At 45.5% G+C, this 17,828-nt stretch overlaps 1 protein-coding gene across 1 annotated transcript in view; it reads right to left on the reverse strand.

Moving 5' to 3' along the window:
- Nucleotides 1-17,828, reverse strand: part of FGL1 (fibrinogen like 1) — a 58,981-nt gene that overhangs the window by 10,151 nt on the left and 31,002 nt on the right. Inside the window, exons 4-6 of the mRNA XM_088478804.1 lie at nucleotides 12,917-13,076; nucleotides 6,703-6,800; nucleotides 969-1,057 (exon numbers count right to left, since the gene is read on the reverse strand). Coding sequence (XP_088334930.1) covers nucleotides 969-1,057; nucleotides 6,703-6,800; nucleotides 12,917-13,076 — 347 coding nt within the window. The remainder of the gene's footprint in view (nucleotides 1-968; nucleotides 1,058-6,702; nucleotides 6,801-12,916; nucleotides 13,077-17,828) is intronic.

The following is a 17,828-nucleotide window of genomic DNA, read 5'->3' on the forward strand; positions in this document are numbered from 1 at the left end:
CAAATGCCTGTAATACTGCTTTTCCAGTGACACTGACGAGTTGCTGGCCTTGCTGTCTTCCCTCACGTCGTAGGAGTGAATACGGTGCCATGCTGTATACACATGTTGTGCGGCCAGGAGCATGAACATAATACTACACTTTTGAAGCCTTTCGCATTCATGTCATACTGGTTAAAAACAGCATCACTGGCCACAAAAAGTTTTACCGGGACAGCTGCTTTACACAAGAGCTGTCCTGTGCGGGTAACAATGATAAATAGTACGGAAAGAGGGTGCAATAACCAGAGAAAAACACATTAGTAACTTTATCTACAAAATTTTTTTAAAATGATAAATAGATTATCTGTATATATATATTGTCTGGTTATCCTGAGTCTATGTATATCAAATATGAGGCTCATTTACAACTGGTATGTTTGAGTAATAAACATATCTCTGTAATGCCTACACAGTATGCACCAATAAATGTTTATGTATGTGTCTGTATATACATATTTGTGAATCATTAACTAGCATCTCCTTACATTTAAAGTGGTGGACACTGGACAGGGGCAGTTAGGGGGTTGCATGCATAGGCTGAATACAGTAAGGGTGAAGTCACGTAAGTGTGATATAAGATAGGCCTCCTAGGACTGGAGACGTATCTCTTGAAGGTGCTGCAGGGCAGGTGCAGTGGATATACAATGACAGTGATGATGATGATGATGATGATCAGCGACATTAGCTTCTCAGTTTCTGAAATAGTTTTGAGTATTGACTCTCTTAACTGATACATAATTCATTATCTATGTCAAATGAAGTTTAATCAGGACTATAGCAGGAAAGAAGAGTCCCATTTGCTTTTTAACACATTTTTTCATTTGAATACATTGTAGAGGAAACATGCTGGAAGTAGGGACCATAGAGATCTACAGCAATGGGCAGCAGAGGTGGCCTCTGTATGGTTCCTATATGTAGCCCTCTATTACCTCTTCATCACCAACTCTGAAGCTTTTATAATCAGCAAATCTTCTCTGTCCTTCAAAATCCACAAGGTCAATTCTTAGAATGTAGTCATCTAGTAAAGTAAAAATAAGAGACACTCTCAGTAAAAAACTGAGCACTTCTTACCACTCTATACCCCAATAAGAGATGTGTCCTCTAAATGTTATAGTCTTGACTGGACAGCTACATATGTACAAACATAAAACAATGGATTGTTGTCCAGATATGTGTATTTAGGTCCCAAATGAAGAGTCTGCTTTGCTTTCCAAAGTACACAGTACTGTAGGTGCCTGTAATGAGGACATTCTCTCAAGCAACAAGTTTGTGGGGGAGTGTTGGCAACCCCTGCAAAAGTCTAAATGATTGTGTTCTACATTACTGTGTATGTGCTTGTTGTAAAAGTCACAGTAAGGGGTAAATTTACTAAAGTGAGAGTTTTTAGAAGTGAGTTTTAAAAGTGATGTTGCTCATAGCAACCAATCAGATTCTAGCTATTAGTCTCTAGAAGGTGCTAGTTAAATGTTAAGTAGAATTTGATTGGTTGCTATGGGCAACATCACTTTTAAAACTCACTTCTAAAAACTCTCACTTTAGTAAATTTATCCCTAAGTATATTTTATAAGATATACCATACTAACATGAATTTCTATGCAACTGGCCAAAAAATGCATTGTGTGTGGCTTCAGAAGTAAAGTTAGTTGTTTAATTATTAGGAATACTGGTAAATCCGGTTGTATGGATGCTAGTACTGTATGTGTATCATCATTCACCTCCAGGCATGGATTATGCTAGAATGATATTGGCCCTCAGCCCACATTTCACATTGATCTCATTCCAGCACCAATCAGCAGGATTGGTCAGTGTATGGAGAGATTTACAGACCATGCTGGCTTTAAACAACCTTTCAACGGATGTCTATGACAAACCAAATATAATTTTACAAACAGCAATATTAATACTAAGAACATGAAATAAAAGCCACATACATCTCTGCATGTCATCCTTATATCAAAATTGTAATACTTAGGGGCCAATTACATTACTTACAACACCTACATTGCAGGTAATGTAATTGGCCCCTAAGTATTACAATGCAGGCGATGTGCCATTGGCACAACATCTGAACACTGGCAGCAGCCCTCTACATCAGCCTTACATCAATCTTATATTGTGCATTTTACCTTGTACCCCATATCAGTGTGCAGGGATATGCATGAAGTTAGGCTACCTGTAGCAGAGAAGGTCTCCCCCACATTCCGAGGAAAGGGTTAATCTCCTGTAGCCAGGGAGGAACCACACACTTACCTCAATTAAGACCAGCTAAGGTATAAAAATCTGATTAGATGAGTTAGTCAATGGGGAATGTGAGGGAGAGATTGCACCCTTGGCAGTGCCCTCTCTATGCTGGACAACCTGAACCCTGACTTTGCTGTGAATACTGTGCTCATTTGAACTGCTGTCTCATGTAAGCTGACTTGTTTTTCCTGAACTGTTGGTTGCCTTGTGTAAGAAGCCCTTACACTGGCTCTGCCTTTTCAAGTCTGGAATAAAAGCTTACTTGTTTGCAAGATCTCAGTCTCCCATAGGTCATCTGGAACTACCGTATATATAAGATATGTGCGCACTGAGGACCAACTCAAAATCCGCATTGTTATCATCTCGTGCCAATAGTAGGAGATGGGCGGGGCTAGCGTGTCCCTTTATAATGTGGATTAGGCGTGCCTGGGCACCTCATTTTATGGAGTGATACAAATATAAGATTTAATTTTACTAAACAAGATTATTTAAACAAGTTAAAAGCACCAGCTCAGATTTGGCAGAGATTAGATTTTGTCCAATATCTACAATTCCGCTTTGACGGAGAAGTGCATTTTTAGGTGCACTTTGCCCAGTGCAATAAACAAAAGTATTAAATGCAATAAAGATATATGTTCCCTAAATCTCATTATTAATTTAAGATAAATTAGGCTAAAGTGAGAAGTATGTAATGAGACAATCTGAATGTTTTATTTAAAGGTAGGTGTGGGTACTAGTTGTAGGAGGCTAGACTTGATTCACTTTTACACTTTCTTGTAGTGCAAGTCTTCAGATTTCCTAGCCTCCCTGGAGGTGTCCCTGGAGAGTGGAGAGTAGGTGTAAACCTTGGACCATCTAGGCCACCCAATGAAAATCAAAACCTTGTGCCGTTCGCATACAGTGAATGAGGTCCTGTGACTACATACAATATTTCTTATTAATTATAATGTCACGGGTGTAGAGTTGTAAGAGAGCTGATTATAAACTCAGGGCCTGATTCAGAGCCGCTCGTAAGTGGCCGCTCGTTCGCTCTGAGCGATGTTCGCACATCTGCGCATGGGTCGTAATGCGCATGCGCCAACCAGTCATTGTAGTCGGAAATCGAGCGCTCGCAAAATAGCGGGTGCCTGCTAATTTGAGTGACAGGATGAGGCGTTTGTGGGTGGTAACAGGGAAAGGTGCTTGAAAACGGGGAGTGGTGATCCGAACGCAGGCATGCCAAAAGGTCAAAACGGGCATTTTAAGGGTGTGCATAATTAACAAAGCAGCGTCATCGACCACGTCACTTGGTTGTTTCTTAGCCTGAACTGTTCGCATGATTGCGGTAGGAAAATCCAACCACAAGCACTGCGAGCAGTTCAGATGCCTTTCGATGTACTCGATTAATCTAATAAATAGCGGAGATGACGTAGGATGCGAGCGGCCAGGGGGCGTCTTTACAAAATAGCGAGCGCATATTTCGTTTGCTCGCTCAGACATAGAGGCGTCAACAGACCGCAAAGAGCGAGCGCTCAATTTAAGTAGCCGGCCCCTTTTTCTGAACGAGCGAGCGCAAATAGCGTCCGGCTCTGAATCAGGCCCTCAGTCCTATGTATAACAAAAGATAAAGTACAATCACCAATTGACCCTGATGTGAACTATTTGTTTCAATTTAACGTTCAGAGGCTTAACCATGTGAGATCCACCATGACCAAGTGTGAATTGGGTCATCCAAACATGCAATCCGCTTGATTAACAGGTAAAATTTTTTTAGAAATTCCAGCAATTTATTTTTATTTTTTTGTAATGATTTGAGAACCAGATTGAATAACTGCATAATAAAGAACTAAATAAACAATACTCAGTTCCAAAGATGTAGGGGTCAAAATACCATGTTGAGCCAATTATGATAAAACCAATTGTCCAAATGCATATATAGTAACAAAACCACTGGAGAAATGATTGTTAATAGATTTGTATGCCCCAGATTCCTAGCTTCTGGCTGGTAGACAGTAAGCTGATTAGCAGCCTTGATTACCAGACCACCTGTGAGAGGCTGATAAAATATGTGTTAGTTATTCTAGTCAGTCTCTTACTACCTGGGAGCAGGTTCACAAACCTGTTGAGAGACACTGCTACTGGTATAACTTTATGAAAGTACATATTTAAATGCTGTTATGTGTGAGTTGGACATTAGGTCCTTTAATCCTTTTTGAGTGAGACTTTTGTTTAATTAGACTCAGACAGGCTAGGAATTATTTTTATGGTTTATTTTGCAACACAAATAAAACTATCTGCGGATTATTATACTCAGGCACTAGACTGGTGTGATACTGATTGGCTGCTGAATGCAGACTGCAGCCATTTACCCTAGGAAACGGCACTCCTTAACCTGATCATGCAACACCATGGCGGAGAATGTCAGCATTGCACTTAAATTGTAGCCATAAAAATGTATGTAAAAAAAAGTGCTAGAAAAATGTCTTTTGCTTTTGGGAAAAGACTGTTATGTTGTGAAAATTCCTGGTGTTGTCATCAGCTGTTGCTTAGGGGAGCCAGATTCTGCTTCCTACCTACACCACAAGATAACATGGAAGCAGTGGTGTAAATTCATCCCAGACGCCCGGAGACAAGTTATAATTTGTACACTGTACACTGTAATGTAGCAATTCACATGCAGACAGGCTATAGATAGACGAAGGCAGCAGCTGATGGTCTGACATAGAGCTCTCCACTAGTGTATGGTAGCTCCTCTGGTGCCAGGAAGAGGTGCCATGTATTGGCAGACGTGACGGTACACTCCGGGTACATAGTTACAGCCCTAAGTGGGGTGAATATGTTGTGGACAATGGAGGAGGTGCCGCTTCAGAGCTGGAGCCCGGCGCCAGGCGCCTCCATTGTCTCCGATAGTTCTGCCCCTACATGGAAGACATAGTTAAGGCCTTGCTACAGGCTACATCGACACAGGAGGAAGCCACCAGGGTGCAGCAGTTGGCCATTGAGGAGGCCAGGAGGCAACAGCAATAGATTGTTGAGGAGACCTAGAGGCAACAGCAATTGGTTGTTGAGGAAAACCGGAGGCAACACAATTGGTTATAGATGAACTCTGCAGGCAGCAGACCGCACTGAGGATGACTCAGGAACCCTCTGTCACAGTAAGTGCACCATTGGTGTATTCAACCTGCACTGTATTTGACCTGCACTGTAATCCATACTGTATCTGACCCACAATGTATCCAACCTGCACTGTATCCGACCCGCGCTGTATCCGGTCCGCGCTGTATCCAGCCCACGCTGTATGCGACCAGGACTGTAAGTGACCCGCACTGTATCCAACTCACACTGTATCCTGCACTGTATGAGATCCGCAGTGTAACCAACCCGCAGTGCGTCTCGTACTGCATGCGACCCACACTGTATCCTGCACTGTATGTGACCCGCACTATATCCAACCCACACTGTAACCTGCACTATATCCAACCTGCATGTACGGAATGCTGCTTTTATGGTTGGGGAGATTTTGGGGAACTGCTCAACAAAAAGGCTGATTGATCACATTACTGATTTGCAAAACATTTTTGTACCGAGGACCTGATTCAGAACCGCTCGCTAGGATGTGTTCGCTCGAAGCTGGCCGGTTTTTGCATTCTGCGCATGTGAACCAGTGCGAGAGATCGGGAAGCGTTCGCTCGCTGCGCATAGAGTTAGTGATAGGAGAAGCTGTTTCTAGGTGGTAACGGGCTGGCCATTAAAAACGGGAGCGGAGGTGCGTACGCAGGCACGCCTGAGTATTTCAACGCCATTTCAAAGGCGTGCATAATTACGAGACAGCATCATTGTACACGTCACCTGGCTGGAGTTTACACTGAAGTGCTTGCGGTAGAGTATGGTCTGCCTCAAGCGACGCGATCGCATCCGATGTACCGATGGTTACATACACTTCCTGGAGATGACGTGTGTAAGTGGACGTCTTAAGACAGGCTAGTGGGTGTCTGCATACACAAAGCAATCGCACGCCAAGACATAGTGGGCGTGCTAATGCCTTGCCATGCGATCGCCTGCCTTGGTGTGGGTTGGCCGGATTTGCATAAGCTGGGTGCGTGCGAACACATCTAGCGAGCGGGTCTGAATCAAGCCCTTAGTTATCTGTCGTGTATTTGTGCCGCTGCTCTGTTTCTTAGTTTAGCCAGCTTTTGATTTATATTGGTGAACCATATTTTGAGCTGTGAGGTGGTCGAAATTGAGTGGAAATGAATGTTACTGAGGCTAATAAAACTCTGGAAACAAAAAAAGGCCCAGATCATGTTATTTTAGCTTTTTGTGTAATTTTTGGAAAAACAAACAAACTGGTTGACGAAATATATATATATATATATATATATATATATATATATATATACTGTATACCGATATCTGCAGTATAAATGTATTTCTGCAATGTACCTTGTGATGTCAGGTGATGCAAGTTGTCATTTCCAATCCAGTATTCTCCCTTTGCCGTAATGAAATCCCCAAATCCTCGTTTATAGTCAGTCCAGTTCCTTCATGACAAACATACACAAATAAATATTAACTTCAAGCTTTATGTTATTCGGTATGCACACATACACATTATAGTACTGTATGTGGAACGGAGTGGCATGGTTACTTTAATCATATAAGCTCTTGACTAATAGTATTGTCCTATTCACAGTCTGAGTCAATTACACAATCTAAGCCTACTGTTATATTTACTTAATACTGATACAACTAAAACTAAAGCCTACAGCAATTTCCAGTCTTTGCATCTGTCAACATTTTTTGTTTTTATTTATTTTTGCTCATTGCTAGATTGGCTAAGGAGGCATTACCACCTGAAGGGGGAAATATGTTTGTACACCACTTTAAAATGATTGCAGAAGGGGGCGTGATTGTGAGAACCAATCAGAATCAATGGCTTCTCACTGTTCTCCCCCCCCCCCCCCGCCCCCCATTCACATTTTCCTCCAAGGTGCAGCTTTAACCAGTGACTACATTCTTTGCAAATCCCACACCATTGTTTGCTCCCCACTTTATGCCTGTACTTGCTGAGAGTGAGAATAATGATTTCCTCATTAGGATGTATGTGTTGCTAATGTACCAGTGAGTAGGGACCTCTAACCATTTATGGCAATAATAATAATGAAACAACAATAATAATAATATTCCTAGCAAATTAACACTGAAATAAGAGTTGGTTTCGGTTTCTGTATTTTACAGTCCAGTGCCCTGTGGGAGTACGGGAATTGGTATGATTGCGTCCGGCGGTTGGAATCCCGACAGCGGCTGCCCGACATGGGTGAAAATCCCGATCGTCCCTAGGGTAAGTATAGACTAACCTAATTCCCTCCACTAACCCTCCCTTAGGGGTGCCTAACCGTAACCCTTCCCCCAGTGCCTAAACCAAACCCCCCCTTCCCTGCCGCCTAAACCTAAGTCCCCCGGGGGGGGTGCCTAACCCTAACCCTCCCTCCCCCTAGCCTAACCCTAACCTAACCCCGGGGGTGCCTAACACTAACCCTCCCTCCCTCCCCCTAGCCTAACCCTAACCTCCCGGGGGGGTGCCTAACCCTAAGTCTCCCCCGGGAGCCCTAAACCTAACCCTCCCCCCCGTGGCTGTCCGCGCCCGGCATCCGTTGGGTCTCCCGGTCGGTAAAATGACAGGCGTCTAGATTTAGACGCTTGTCATTTAACCCTCGCCGTGATAAAGCAGTCGGGAAGCCGGCTGTCGGGTTTAGGTCTGCCGGCTTCCCGACTGCATACCGCAGGTGCAATAGAATGCTTGTCATTATTAACGCTCCTGACCTTATGGAAAATACAGCTTCTGTACTCGCTGAAGGGCGGGACACAACAAAGACAGAACATTCTGTGTTACAGGCGCATTCTGCACATCAGTGAGTACACAATGCATACTTACCATCGACATATATGATAATCCATATATTGACAAGCATTCCTGCTGCTTCTGCTGTGCATTGGAGAGCAGCTAACTAAACCACAAGTACATTCCTTTTGTGTTACCTAATGTCCTAATACAGGACACATAAATGATTATTATTAATGTTGACATGTCACAATCAATTACTTATACGCCTTTCACACTGAGGGCGGGATGTACTAAGGTTGCGGTGACCATTCGGCCAGTCACCACAACCTTACTAATCGCATATGTACTAACAAATGCGATTAGTATCGCAAAGGACAGCTCTTGCGATAACAGCTGCCCTTTGCGAAGTACCCGACGCTGGGTGACGGGGTCTCCGTGGTACCCCGCCCCCTCCGAGCCATGGGAGCTTCCTGCTGGTAACCTGTGCAGGAAGCCAAGGGCTCCTCCTCCTCCTCCCTGCACCCGGAAGAAGCTTAGAAGGAGGAGGAGGAGACGGAGTACCCAGGAGGAGCGCAGGCTGGCGACCCTGGACAGCAGGTGAGTGGGGCTAGCATTGGGTGACAGCGGGGCGGCGGCGAAAAGGCGGGAGCAAGGTAAGATGCCCATAGGCTTCTATAGGGTAACGCCAGGTTTTTCTGGCGTTAACCTATATGCCGATAAAAGTGCGTCCGGGCCTTAGTACATATGGAAATGTGGTAAAAACCCCGTTTTCGGGGTTTTTACAGCATTTTCCCTTTAGTACATCCCGGCCTTAAAATTAAATTACCGGGTAATTCACTTTTACCCGGTAATTTTCTAAACAACCCGGGATTTTTCCCTGTGCGAAAGGGTCATTCTGGGACTAAGGGCCTGATTCAGACCCGCTCGCAAGCGCTATTCGCTCGCGAGCGGGTCGATGTTTGGCCACTGCGCATGCGCACGCCGGAGCCGGTCTAAAAACATGCGCATGCGCGAGACCCGGCTAGCAACGGGCGCTCCGTCGCTACGGGTCTCGCATCAAAGCGGGTCAGCTGTCGATTTTGATTGACAGATTGCCCCGTTTTGGAGGCGGGCAGGGGGGGTGGCTGGCCAAACGGAGACGTTCCTGAAGGAATTCCTGCCGTTTGGGGGCGGCCCCACTGACATCACAAGTGATGTAAGTGGGTGAGCTTCCGGCTCTAATAGAGCCGAAAGCTCACTGGGGCTTGCGGGAACGAGACGAGACCATCGCGACCATCATCTGGCCGCTCGCAATAGCTGTGGATGGTCACCCACAGCTAAGCGAGCGGCCAGGAGGCCGCACAAAAAAGATAAAAAAAAGCCCTGATTCAGAGCGAGAGCCCTAAATTCTCGGCTCTCCGACTGCTTTTTTTTTGCAGGATCGGAGACCCGGAAATTTAGTCCTGGGATGATCCTTTCACACATGGAAAAATCCCGGGTTGTTTAGCAAATTACTGGGTCAAAGTGAATTACCCGGTAATTTAATTTTCAGTGTGAAAAGGGTATCAGACAGAAAATGGCAAAAAACCTGGTATGCAAACGCCAGGTAAAAGTTGGGTTTTCTGCCATTTTCTGTCTGAAAGTGGTATTGGTAATATATAATTTCACAATTCATCATAAACCATACTGTATATAACTTGCTTTAAACAGTATGTCCGTCTTGCTTCTCCGTGCTGGGAACCATTTGCTAATGCCAGTGCCATTTCATTAAATGAATATATAAGAGACAGGTTTAACAGGAAGACTAGGGGTAAATTTACTAAAGTGAGAGTTTTTATAAGTGGAGGTGTTGCCCATAGCAACCAATCAGATTCTAGCTATTATCTTCTAGAAGATGCTAGTTAAATGTTAAGTAGAATCTGATTGGTTGCTATGGGCAACATCTCCACTTATAAAAACTGTAGCTTTTATTAGAGGAATGGAAGGCTAAATACACAAAACAACACATACTGGGGTAGATGTATTATAGTGGCACGTTAAGTGCCGCTATAACGCTTCCTGCTTCGCCTCTTTACCGAGGCGAAGCAGGAAGCACTACCGGTGAGATGTGTGAACATCTCACCGGCCGGAGAGGAGGAGCGTTAACTCCCCCCTCCGGCGCTACCCGCTACAGACCACATCGCATCAGCCTAGTGCTGATGCGATGTGTGTCAGGCCCGGCCGGCTCCAATGAGCATGCGCGGGATCTCGCAAGTATCGCGAGATCCGCGCGTGCAGTCCTGGAGCCGGTAGCCGCCACAGCAGGGACAGCGCTGTCCCTGCTGTGGGTATAGGCTAACGCCAGGCTGTAGCTGTCGATAACGACAGCTACAGCCGGCCGAACGGTCAGACGATCTGACCATTCGTACATAGCCCAGGCTGTCGGCGCTGCTATCTTGTAGATAGCAGCGCCGATAATGACAGGGGCGCATAGCGCCCCTGTTATTTACCGCCCAGACCCCCGATAATACATCGGGGAGAAACGGTATCAGCGCACTTAACGTGCGCTGATACCGTTTCTGGGCTTCATACATCTACCCCACTGTACTGTACAGAAAATAAAGAATAGATAGCAGCTATGTGATACATTATCCAGGATGCAGGACTTTCCTGTAATTTGTTGCACAAATTCTAAAATACTCTTAACCCTCCGTCAGGCGCACCTCTGGGACTCAAAGGTTCAGGCGCAGTGTGCCTGACAGGCGCCTGTTATAAAATCGTCATTAGCACCTAATTAATTAGGACGGAGTGCATTTCATATGCAAGGAGTTAAAGTAAACACCTGAGCCTGTGGGTGTCGGCCTCTAGACAAGAAGGGGCTAGTTGTTTAGTGGGTTGGGTTAGGTTTGGTTAGCCTATAGGATTGGCAGAGGGTGGGTCAGTGCTATTTCAGAGTTGCTGCTTGGCAGCCATTTTATAGAAATTTCTCTGGTCGGCTGTTTCCCGCCCTCCCTCCCTTATTCATTGAGTTGTTTGGTGTCAGCTTTTCTTGTGGCGGGAAAGAACGGTAGCAGTCGCCATCTGTCTTTGGAGCTTGAGGTGCTCTCCCTTCCAATACATGGCTTAGGCTGATTTTACCCTACTGGGGTCAGCGGCTACCACCTAACCAGGTTGGCCTCACGTCGTGTCATTGGGGTTGGAGGTGGATACCTTGGGCGTGGTAATGGGCTGGCTGCTCGCCTCCCATTTAGAAGATCGATGTGAGTATGCAGTTGGTGATCTTGCATTGTGGGGCCGCTCTTTCTGCGCCACCATACTTTGTCTGTCTTTCTTTCTTATTCTATTAGTTAGTTCAGTTATACATTAAATAGTTTAATTAGTTTAAAATTAAATAAAGCTGACCTTCCTTTCCCCTTATATAAGTCTCTGTGTCATTATTTCATTATGACTATGGTTGATGATTTACCCTGCACTGAGACCGCTCATCAGGCAATGGGGAGTTTACTCAATTAAAACGCTCTTAAAGTGATCAGTGACCTTTATTAGGATGTACAAAGAGAGAATATATGGAAATCTGATTCACAAAACCACATTTATTAACCTTAAAGCAAGTAAAACAAAAAATACTACATTTTAAGAGGCACAGTGTGTCTCATAACCCTTTTACACCGGAGCTAAAACCCGGGTTTTTGAAGGGTTAACCCGGGCAGCTCCCTGGTGTAAAAGGGGAGAGAGTTGGATCGCCGGGTCGAGTGACCCGGCGATCCAACCCAGGTAACTAGCAGGGTTTGACACGGGCGCAGCCTGTGAAACCCTGCTGTGAGAACAGCGCACTCTAGGTCACGATGACCTGGAGTGCGCTGCTAACCTGCCGATTGGTCCGGCTTCAGTGGCGCTTGGAGATGACGTCAACTCCAAGCGACCACTTTCACTCCGCAAAAGCCGGGTCTATGCAGACCCGACTGCGGTGTGAGCGGCGCTGACTCGGGAACATCCTGAGTCGGCGCCAACAAAATTCCGGGTCTGATCCGGATAGGAACTTTGTTCCTACTCTGGGTCAGACCCGGAATTTAGTTGGAAAAGGGGTATAAGAGGCCACCTTGGACAAACCTACATATTTCCAAAAAATACCCACAACCTTTGTAATTTTAATTCATAAAATTAGCAAAATACAAAAAGTTGTGAGAAAATAAAAAGAAATACGTACCTTCAAAAGTCGGACGAGTTTGGGCGCAATGAGCCTGAGAGGCCAGGAAGGTCACTACTGCACTCCACGCATGCGGTGGGAAAAGTGACTAGGGGGGTCTCAAACAGCACCTAGAGATAGGAAGGTACTAGGTGGGGCAGGCCATTGTGCCCCCTTGCGGCGGAGAGGTGAGCGAGAACAGCTTTGTGGCACGTCAGGCCAGCTGCGCCTGCGTCTGACGCAGGGTTAATTACACTTAAAAAAAACCCCTCCTCCTGATTGTTAATAAATGTTCCTCACATTGGGGAAAGCGCTCAGCAATCATGTGTGTACGACATAATTACCAAACATGACCAATTATTTCCTCTCTGATTTTCAGAACCTAGCGGAAGCCAGATTTTTGGATAATAGATTACATAATAAGGATGTGACCCTCTTATAGTTTAACACCATATTAATTAGGTGCCTTTGTTACAGGACTGCCATTTTGCACAGTTCCAATTTGTTAGGTATCTTGTGAAATAGTAAACAATATCTAAAACATTTAATTATAATAATATATTAAATAGCTGATCTCTGCAACAGCTAAATCTAGATGATAAATTCCAGTTTATAGATATTTTTTATATATAGGTTCACTGTGACTGCAATGTCTGTATTTTTTTTACCTGTAGAAATTTTGGCTTCCATCGGAGCGTCTCTGAAATATGGTCCAGCCCCCTCCCTCTGACATGTCACAATACGCAGACAATGAGGCATTGCTTTGCTGGGGTTTTATTTTGTAGATTCCACTCCGTTTGTGTCCATCATTGTAAATTTCTCCACAGTCTGCTTAAAAAAATGTAGTTCTTTTCATTAGATAAAAACAGCAGAACAGACATTCCTCTCACGCTTGGCATTTCAGTGCTGTTTTATCGTGTGCAAAACTGATTAAAAATGTTGGATTATTTTATTGTTTTGTTTAGTTAGACATGTTCTTATTAGTTCAGGTATGTACTTATTTTGCAGTTAGATGTCTACACAAAAAACTGTGCACATTCATCAGGGATAGCATTATGGCTACTCTGTCCAAAGAGAGGAGTACCTACATAGCCTGTCTTTCTATGATTGTTAGTGTAAAGGTGCATACACACGTAACGATTTTTTGAACGATTTAACTATAACGACGTCGTTATCGTTAAATTGTTTGAAAAATCGTTAATTTTTTTATGGGTGGACAATGAACGATAATCGTCAATTCGCGCTCCCGTTTGTAGTTTGCAGCTTGTAGTTCATCGTCCATTCTGACTGTCCAACATAACGATTTTCGTTCAGAAAATCGTTCAGGTTGTACAGAATAAACGATGAACGATGTCCATTCACTGTATGTATGATTAAAAAATCATTCATGAAAATCGTTCACAAAATCGTTCATTAATTTAGTAACCAACGGTTTTTGTAAACGATTTTCGTTCACTTTTTCAAGGGAAAATCTGAACGAAAATCGTTAATGAAAATCGTTGGTTACTAACATCGTTACATGTGTATGCAGCTTAAGTGGTCCAGCAACTATTATAACATTAATCTGGTGATATCAATGACCTACTCTCCAACACGACCACTTCTATCAGGTACAAAATGCTCTTCTCCTGGACTTCCCACCTAATTTATGATTGCAGTCACCTGTGCTGAACTAGGTAATTGATGAGAAAGGTGTTTCACCACAAGTGGCTGCAATCATAAATTAAGAAGGAAGTCCAGGAGCACAGCATTTTGTTCCTAATAGAACGGGTCATGTTGGAGGATCTGCATTGGTTGCCCCTCTTATTAGACCCGTGACTCACGCTATTATGCCGCAATGGGTGCAGGGCTTAATTACACAAAGGGCCTGTTTCCGTCCCCTCTGTGGCCTGCTGCAACTATCTTCAGGCTTCTCCAAGAGAAGACTTTAACAAAGTAGGCAAGTATGTACTTAAGTCCGGGGACAATCATGGATGTGTTAAACTGCCACCTGTGCCCCAATCAGAGCCGTAGCTAGACATTTTGGTGCCCAGTGCCAGAAAGCGCTTTGGTGCCCCCCCCCCCCATTGTAAAAAAGGACAGTGCATGCCGCAGGTGCGCGGGCTGAAAAAGGGGCATGGTCTCATAGGGAAAGGGCGTGGTCTCATAGGGAAAGGGCATGGCCACACTATATTACCCCAATTCACATTACCCCACAAGTATTGCTCCTTATTCATATTAGCACCCTCATATTACCCCCCAGTACACACGGCACCCTCATATTACCCCCAGTACACACAATGCCCACATAGTGCCCCCCAGTACACACAATGCCCACATATTGCCCCCAGTACACACAATGCCCACATATTACCCCCCAGTACACACAATGCCCACATATTGCCCCCCAGTACACACAGCACCTCCAATATTACACCAGTACACACAGCACCCCCATTTCACACCCAGTATCTCCCTATTACCCCCCCGTACACACAATGCCCCCATATTACCCCCAATACACACAGTAACCCATGGCATACCTCCCAACTGTCCCGCTTCCAGCGGGACAGTCCCTTTTTTCTGGTACTGTCCCTCTGTCCCGCTTGCGGAACGCAGTGTCCCGCGGTGGGGGGGAAGTTGCCGAGAGCACACCCGCTGCTCTGCCTATCAGAGCAGCGGGTGTGCAGAAGGTGAACAGATGCCGGGCACATCGCACGGCATCTGTTCACTAGCGTAGGGAGAGCCTGGGGAGCTGCCCAGCATCTCTGAGAGTGCTGAGCACGCCCCCTATAGTGACGAAAACGGGGGGAAGCTGCGAGGCTCCGCCCCAGTTTCAATTGGCCCGCCCCCCTTTTGGAAGCCACGCCCCTTTTTCACACGCGCGCCCTGTCCCTCCTTCGCGTTCTGAAAAGTTGGGAGGTATCCAATGGTACCTATTTTTTTTCTTTTCTCCTGTTAAAACAGCAGTCAAGGAGCAGGTCATCAGTAAGTGGAGGGCTGATATGCGCAGCCCACTTTGATATGATCAGATAAGTGTAGTGTGGTGCCCTCTGCCCTGTACTGGCTGGTCATTTGTTTACATATGTAAGCACTGCAGCACAGGCTTGTTACACCCGTGCCGCGTGGCCGCCATGGAGGAGGAGGAGCGTATCCCGCAGCAGCACAGCACTTTAGCAGAACTGCATATTGTGACTGAGAAGGGGGCGGGTCAGTCACCGTGACCAGACTGGGATGTCCGGCTCTCGCCTCCACTGCTGCTGACAGTGAGCAGTTCCGTAAGCGCGGCTGTCAGCCGCTGCTGAGAAGAGAGGAGGCTGGACCAGCATGAAAGTGTCCCGACAGCCCAATCTGCCCCGGAATACACTGAAACTGATGGAGAGGGGGCGGACACATGGGACAGGCAGCTGCACTGCTATCCGCTGTATTGTGTATTATTAGCGGTGCACCCGGCAGAGAAGGAGCTGGGCGCACTGCTACTATTATACTTTGCAGCAGGCAGCCGCAGCAGATGAGCGGGTGATCATGGGTGGAGGCGGCCGGTTCCGCCCACAGCGCATGTGCCCGAACCACCCTAGCTACGGCCCTGGCCCCAATCCCTGTACTTTCAATCAGCCATTCTTCTGATTGAGGGGGTGGGAAGATTATTGGGGGAGCAGGGGCGGTAGGATGAAACTTTGCCTAGGGCACCTGGAGTACTCACCTTGCTGCATAGCAGGAACAGTTTGCACTGACGGATGTGCTTTACTTATACCCCTTTTACACCGGAGCTAAAACTCGGGTTTTTGAAGGGTTAACCCGGGCAGCTCCCTGGTGTAAAAGGGGAGAGAGTTGGATCGCCGGGTCGAGTGACCCGGCAATCCAACCCAGGTAACTAGCAGGGTTTAACACGGGCGTGGATGACCTGGAGTGCGCTGCTAGCCGGCCGATTGGTCCGGCTTCAGTGGCGCTTGGAGATGACGTCATCTCCAAGCGATCACTTTCACTCCGCAAAAGCCGGGTCTATGCAGACCCGACTGCGGTGTGAGCGGCGCTGACTCGGGAATATCCCGAGTCGGCGCCGGCAAAATTCCGGGTCTGATCCGGATAGGAACTTTGTTCCAACTCTGGGTCAGACCCGGAATTTAGGTGGAAAAGGGGTATTAGAAAGAAGAAAAAGCACCGTTTTCAATGTAAGACATATACTGGTTAATGCATTGGTAAATATAAAGTTAGGGAAATGGGAGAGTTGGGTGATGACACAAAATGAGAGCTTAAGCTGCATACACACACAACGATTTTGTTACCAACGATTTTATGAATGATTTTATGAACGATTTTCTGTCAGATTATCTGTCAGATTTTTTAAAGCAGGGGTGGGGAACCTTTTTTCTGCTGAGGGCCATTTTGATATGTATAACATTATTTGCGGGCCTGTGCAGGCTACACGCCCTCTGTGTGATGTCGCATGGGGCGGGGCCACAATCGGCAGTGATTACAGCTATGCCCAGAGCATCCTGAAGATGCTTTGGGGAGCTGTAAGAACAGTGGTGTGACCATCTGAAGCGTCCTAAGGACGCTGCAGGCAGCACTGCTGCATAGATTCTGGCTGCAGGGTGCTATTCTAGGTACCCTGCTAGCCAGATGAGGCTAGCAGAAAAAAGCTCAGAGGGCCAGACCAAATGATTCCGAGGGCCTTATACGGCCCCCGGGCTTGAGGTTCCCCATCCCTGTTTTAAAGTGTAATGAACGTTTTTTTTGAACTACAAACGATTTTTGCATATTAACTTAATGAAAATCGTTGAGTTGACAAGTCTGACTGAACTACAAACGCGATAATCGTTCATCATTTGACTTAGAAAGTGAACGATTTTTTCAAACGATTATCGTTAAATTATATTGTTTAACGATAATCGTTCAAAAAAAATCGTTGTGTGTGTATGCAGCTTAAGGGCCTGATTCAGAGCCGGACGCAAATGGCCGATCGTACGTTCAGCGTACGTGCCGAAATATGTAAATTTAAGCGCTCGCACATAATTTCGAACGCACCAAAAAATCCACCCCAAAGACTACTGACCCCTCCTCTACCTAACGAGCGAGCCAAATAGCGAGCGTAAATCCCCAATGTGGCCTGCAGGGAACGCACGCACAAGTACAAACCGGAAGTGGGCCTGTCAGATTCCGATTACCTGCTTGTTTATTCTGCCTACCACCCTCAATCATATCATGGCAATCAATATATCAATGAGCTTAATTGATCTTCACATGTTTTTTTTTGACATGCAATAAACTTTACTCTTCTCCGTGTTTGTGTTTACCCGCAGAATACGTACGGCTTAAACATTCGCTTTCATTTGTCAAAATACATGTTTGAGCCAATTATCCATTTGTTTTCTGTGTTTTTACCCACGCATATTTTACTGGGTTCATTTCTTTATTTAAATTAGCTTACGCATGTCACTGCATCAAGCCTATCATAACTCTCAATAGATTTTTGGCCCTGTCGAACACATGACTCATACACTAACCAATAGAATGGGTCCTGTTAATTACCCAAATACATTAGCCAATCAAAATTATTTTCTGGTCTTTATTAAAACTGTTTTATTAAAAATACACCAT

The sequence above is a fragment of the Taudactylus pleione genome, unplaced genomic scaffold (assembly GCF_031769625.1).
Source record: "Taudactylus pleione unplaced genomic scaffold, aTauple2 ptg000218l, whole genome shotgun sequence".
NCBI lineage: Eukaryota > Metazoa > Chordata > Amphibia > Anura > Myobatrachidae > Taudactylus > Taudactylus pleione.